The sequence below is a fragment of the Lampris incognitus genome, chromosome 7 (assembly GCF_029633865.1).
Source record: "Lampris incognitus isolate fLamInc1 chromosome 7, fLamInc1.hap2, whole genome shotgun sequence".
NCBI classification, from domain to species: Eukaryota; Metazoa; Chordata; class Actinopteri; order Lampriformes; family Lampridae; genus Lampris; species Lampris incognitus.
This window is the reverse complement of record NC_079217.1, coordinates 19107300-19113535: the sequence shown is the minus strand read 5'-3', so window position 1 is coordinate 19113535 and position 6236 is coordinate 19107300. Positions and strand designations below refer to the sequence as shown.

Below are 6236 nucleotides of genomic sequence, written 5' to 3'. Positions count from 1 at the left end.
AATTTAACAAAACCTGCCTATAAGACCTTTTCATCAGCAGTATGCATTTTTGACCATTTTGTATGTCAGTGCCACATTGATCCACATTTTCTGTATCACACAACAGAAGATGTCTCATATCCAATGAGACCCATGGCTTGTTAATGTCCTTACATACAAATAACCACTGTGCTTTTATAGAATAAAATGTAGGGTTGGCATCTTTTCACTTGTTTTAAAGCAATGAATCAACAAATGAGTAAATGAGGCAACATATAGTCACTGTTGTCTTTATTATGAAGCTACTGATATGGAAATAAAAGCTCTTTAGAGCTTGAGACACCTCGAACATTGGGAAGGGTGGGTGTGTCCTTACAGGTGAAAGCACGGAAATCGGGTGCTGCCAAGTCTCTGCAGGGGGATTTCCACAATTCCTATTCAGCAAAAATGATAAGGGTAGCATGTTAACAGCATTTTGGAACATGCATCACACGCACCCCCTGACACATTGTTTTTGACTTTGACTCTGACACATAGCATTCAGTTTCCCCTGAATGGATGGATGCCACATCGGCAGCATGTCCAAGTGGAGATGAGGCCTGTCTTGGATTTTAAATTTTTTTTTTTATCAGATCTGGCACCCCTTTAAAGTCCTTCCCAATACTTTACATACTTTCTATCTTAAGTAGAGTGAAAGGCACTTGGATCGGTCAAAGTGCACTCTTTAGCTACCTGGCATATCTTGTTAAGTAAACACTGAGTATCTCAAATACTATAAGTATAAGTCTATCGTCGTTTCAGATCCAAGCTCAACGTTTACATACAGTATATTTTCCTATCCTATAGTCCTATTACGGAAAACGATGTGATATCCTAATTTCAGCACAGAATGAACTTAATTAAGCACAGAGTTTGGAAGAGTGAGTAGAAATTAACAGCGATAATGACGGTATGCAAAGCAGCAGACTTTGTTTTTGTTTTTTGGGGTTTTTTTTGTTGTTGTATAAATCAAGTCATATGACTCTAAGACTGTTTTGATAGGTTGAGTGAGGCTCTGTCACGACTGGGACAAGAGTGGACAGCAAAGCCCTGATCTGTTGATCGAGACGATAGAGACCCGTTCACAGTGTTATGAGAGACCTCAAGGGATGCAGCAGGTCAGCAGAGAGATAGGACTCCCCCTCTTGTACTACATCCTTGTTAACCTTCTTTCCAACACGGAACGCAACAATGCAGCATTAGAGACCCTGAAGGTAAACGGGGAGACACACCAGTACGGAGGCTTGTTTACACTAACAGATCAAAGTGTGCACCTCTGGACAGATTAGATCTTTTACTGTTGTGACCGTTATGTTTTCTACTAGTCCCACATAGCTGACTCTCTCCATATAAAGGCTTGGGAATGTAAAGGCTTGTGGCACCTTGGGTTTTCCACTGGAGAGGCTTAAATCTTCACGTTAAGAGTTGAAGTAATATCTTACATCTTTACGCTTGCTATTAAGAGTCAAGACTAATACATTTTTTTGTTTTCACCAGCTTCGAAAATAATTAAAGAAATATCACTTATATAACTATCACTGGCATCTTAATGGACTTCAGTCAGGATTAAGCTCATGTGAGCTCTGGCGTTCTGGTCTGATTCAGTGTGACACTTCCTGTCCTGTCCTGTCAGGCGCACATTTTTGCAGATTAACCCAGTTCTATAGAAGAGAAGCATCCTATCAAATCTGAATGCCGATTTAGAAGTTTTATTTACTTTTTTTGGTGTAACCAATCGGAATAGCTGCCAAACTGCTTACAATAAAAGGGAAAAAAAGTGTTGTCTTTGTGGAAAAAATTGTTATGCCTTACTGTCTAAGGGGTTGGCACTAATTGGTTGATCAAAAAAATATTCTAGTGTCAAGAGCCAAGGTAATGGCAACTTTTTCATGAATTCTACTCATTGCTGCCTAATTGAGACAAACCAGAAGGTGTGTGAGTGTGAGAGGGACCAAGAGAACAGACATGGCTCATCTACAAAATCGTATTTCGCAATTTGCAAAATAAGCAATTTTTTTGATAGGCTATACCTGAACGTTTCCATAAATTGTGAGGGTACCGATGGCTTATTTACACATTTTATTTATTATAATAAAACACTCGAAGCTCCATATGAAAAATAATCTAAGTGTTAAAAACTAAAGAAATACAAAAAAAAGAGTACAAAAATAAAGTCAGCCCTTATCACACATTCAACACAGTATCTCGCGCTACATCCATTCAGTCAACAATCGTGTTCTTCTAGCAGATTATCGATCGAACAATGGCATCATCACAACGCTGCTTTACGCGCAGCGCATTCTATCGACAAGGTCGCAAACAAAGCAGCACTTTCTTCGGTTCTGATCATAGCACATTGTAACACATCTCCGCCGCCATGGGCAAATCCCTCTTGAAATAGTCCTCCTCCGCGGGATGGATGTACGGATAGTCTGTGGGACAAAAGTAAGGCGCGTACTCGAGGGCGGAGAGGCTCTCCTGCTGGTCTGGCCAGCAATGGGACAACCCGGAGTCCTGGAGGCTGCAGTGCTGGTAGTCGTAGTGCTCTGGGGTGAAGCTGTTGTAGATTAAATCCATCCTGGTGGGCGAGTTGTAGCAGGAGGAAGAGGAGGATGAGAAAGAGTCCTGCGGAGAATAGCTGTTGTGATCCAGCGGTCTGGGGAGTTTTAAGTAATCTTGAGGCGAGGAGGGAGCCTGAAAAGGGGAGGAAGAAAACACACACACACACACACATGAATATGAGAGAGACACTGAAGGCAAATGTGCACACAGTCTAATGATGGCGACAGTTCGTTAAAAGAACCCAGATTAAGAGCGCGTTGGATCATGCGCATACATCCAGATGACTCGTGCATTGTGAGGTAAATAAATACCCACCATCGCTTGGCCATAATAGTCTGCATCCGAAGAGAGACGTCCATAAGACCAAGGCAGTGAAAAGCTCTGGGAGACGCTTCCGCCGCTGCCGCTGTTGTTGTTGTTGTTATTGTCGTCGTAGCAGTTAGCAGGCGGCACGGCGTCCTTACTGAACAGCTGGTTCGTAAAGGCGCTGCCCTGCATCGGGACGCCGCCGTCCGCGGGCAGCAAGGCGCGCACCGGAAGGGCTGGCGCGGCCCCGCTCGCCGTCGCTCCCCGGACAGCGGCCGCGTCGGTGTAATGGCCTGTGAAGGCAAAGGTGAGCCGCAGTGAGCGTAAACAGAGGAAGACATGTAAATAAGCCGAGAGCACAGGTGTGATGTCACGGGAGAATCAGCCAACACATTTGAATGCACGTTTATAAAAAGGAGCCATTACGCCGCTCTTTAGGGATGCAGCTGTCAATACATGTGGAGAAATGCACTGTAAAGTAGACTTTCACAATTTGTGGTCGGGAGTGGGTGTCTCATGTAAGTAAGGCCAACTTTGTTACTGGTTTATGGGTCAGTACAGGTTGCTAGCCGTTATTGATATTAAATGTCGTGTGTCCTGGACTTTGCTTGTCTTGGTGCAAACAGTAACCTACTTGATGATTTGCTCTCTTGCTGCAAGAGGGCACTGGCTCTTTATCTCTGCTTAAACATCGCTGTGTGCAAGTCGTTTACATGGACTCGTTTATAGTCCAACCATCGAATTATAGCGGAGGAAGTATATATATATATATATATATATATATATATATATATATATATATATATATATATATATATATATATATATATTTAAAAAGTCACCGGGACAACAGATAGTAAACTTACTTGGGAAAGTGGGCGCACATAGATCCTGAATGTTCGTGCAACCTTGGGGTATCTGTTTTGTTTAAAGAAGAAAAGAAGATAAACAGAGAAAGGATAGGGGACGTGTCATCAGCTCTTACAACATTCAACCAGGCTTCTAAAAGCACTTAAAAACACCTCGCTTAAATGCATTTCCCACGTTTCGTACTGCAGATGCACGCGTGTTCGTACGCGCATCTGCATCCCTGTGCAGCCTGGGCTGGTAATGGGGTCATACCAAACTAACCAGGCGCTCCAGTTGGAGCGATCCCGGTGGTGGTGGTGCAGAGGCACACAATACACATTAGGGGCTGACTCACCGGTGTGTCACCATCTGCAGACCGAGCAGTAAAACATCTAACGGATGAAATGGGACCGGAATGTAGGCCGGCAGGGTTACAATCAAGGACTCATGTCGCATTTCGGCATATTTATATAGCCTTTATTCCCGAGGTTCGTTTGAAGTTGTTTCTGCTTTATCGGAGGACAGAGTCGCATGTGATAGATGTGAGGAGCTGGACTCTGTCCCTTGGCGTCAAGACTATCTGATATGCACCCCAGATGGACACCTCGCCACTTAAGCCTCTCTTAACGTGGTGTGGCACAGTACGTGGTAATACACTTAGGCCTATGTAAGTTACAAAAACAAAACAAAACAAAACAAAGTCATTATAGAGACAACCACACACAAACGCACAAACCGGTTGATCTTTAGTTTATTGTGAACAATGTTTCAGCATCAAACATTTCATTCAAAGGTGATTACAATGTGTCGTTTGAGATTGAGTCGCGGTGTCATTAACGGGTAGACTGAGCATCATATTTAACGTGTTAGCCAGGTATACAAGTCACTCTGAACACATTTGAAAGCCCTTTAGAAACGCAACATTGGCGCCACTCGTTCACTGTATAGCCACAGGCCCAATTTGCCTGCAATGAAGTGCGAGTGCTGTTAAACAAGATGCTCTCTTTCTGAACAGACTGACAGACAGACAGACAAACAGACAGATGTTTGTATGTACTTGCATGAGTCAGAGAGAGAGACAGACAGACAGACAGACAGACAGACAGACAGACAGACAGACAGACAGACAGACAGACAGACAGACAGACAGACAGACAGATGTTTGTATGTACTTGCATGAGTCAGAGAGAGAGAGAGAGACAGACAGACAGACAGACAGACAGACAGACAGACAGACAGACAGACAGATATTTGTATGTACATGCATGAGTTAGCGAGAGAGAGAGAGAATGGTAGCGAGAGCAAGACAGACAGACAGACAGATGTTTGTATGTTAATGTATGAGTTAGAGAGCGAGAGAGTGAGAGCGAGAGAGAGGACAGACAGACACAGACATGTTTGCATGTGCATGCATGAGTTATAGAGACAGACAGACAGGCAGGCAGGCAGGCAGGCAGACAGGCAGAGGCAGACGTTTGTATGTACATGCAGGAATTAAGCTATCGAATAACAAATCAATTACGAATCATTCATCTCGCTCTGAGAGAGAGAGGAGGGAGAGAGAGAGGGAGAGAGAGAGAGCGCTACTTTGATGCGAACAATAGCCTATCGAACCAGGGATTGGGGGTGGGGGTGGGGGAGGGGGGGTAGTTACCGTCTTAACCTTTTTAACGTCAGCCTGCCGGGCTCTGTGTCGCTGCAGCAGCTCTTTGACCGTGGTCTTCACGCGCACGCCCTGGTACACCCTCGGCTTCTCTGCATGACCAGAATAAATGACACACACACACACACACACACAGCACATGTTTACTGACACACACACACCAACGCCTCTCCTCCGACCCCCCCTCTCCCTAGGCTACAGTTTCTAACATGTGAACCCGTCCCGTTCTCCCTCTAGATTAATCAAACTAATCTATTCAGTTTTTTTGTTTTAATCTCTGAAGGAGAAAGCCAAACTTTTCTTATTGTCAGACACAAGTGCACAACAATTTACGTAAACGTCGGCCAAATGTGCAACAGTGCAAACTGCTAAAGTGTGTTTAGTTTAAAAAAAATAAATCTATATTTGCCCCAGATTTCCGTGCCTAACAGTGCACTGGTCCTCTGGCTAAGGAGTCCGGATACAGGTCTGTCCCAGAGGCTAGCCCCCTGCCCCCAGATCCGGGCTCCTGGCGTGTGAGCGGAGGGGAGAGCGTTTCGGATTACGATGTCAGCGCGGATGGGCTTCACCACTCGCTATACTGCGCTTTATACTGTAGCCCGCCAAACAACCGCGCCCAGACCGGCAACCAAGGCAACCGCGGCCAAATACCCTAAAGTAAGTCCACATTTCGGATTATATTCAAACCGTCGCCTTGTGCGTTCTGAGAGGAGCGGATGTGTTTTATTCTGCAGGTTGCGGTGTTTGTTGTAGGCTCGTTAGATGAGCTTCGGAGAAAGGAAGGCTCGCTGCTGCGCGCGACCATCTCGAAGGGCTTCGAAGCAAACTTGTTTCGGTG

At 44.8% G+C, this 6236-nt stretch overlaps 1 protein-coding gene across 1 annotated transcript; it reads right to left on the bottom strand.

The window, feature by feature from the left end:
* Positions 1-1644: 1644 nt before the first annotated feature.
* On the bottom strand, positions 1645-5609 carry linc.pou2af1 (lnc RNA pou2af1). The gene is made up of 5 exons (XM_056282805.1): positions 5598-5609; positions 5390-5488; positions 3753-3804; positions 2896-3179; positions 1645-2712 (listed from the first exon to the last, which is right to left on the bottom strand). Exons 1-5 carry the CDS (start codon positions 5607-5609, stop codon positions 2365-2367), a joined length of 795 nt encoding a protein of 264 aa, XP_056138780.1. The 3' UTR covers positions 1645-2364.
* Positions 5610-6236: the final 627 nt, after the last annotated feature.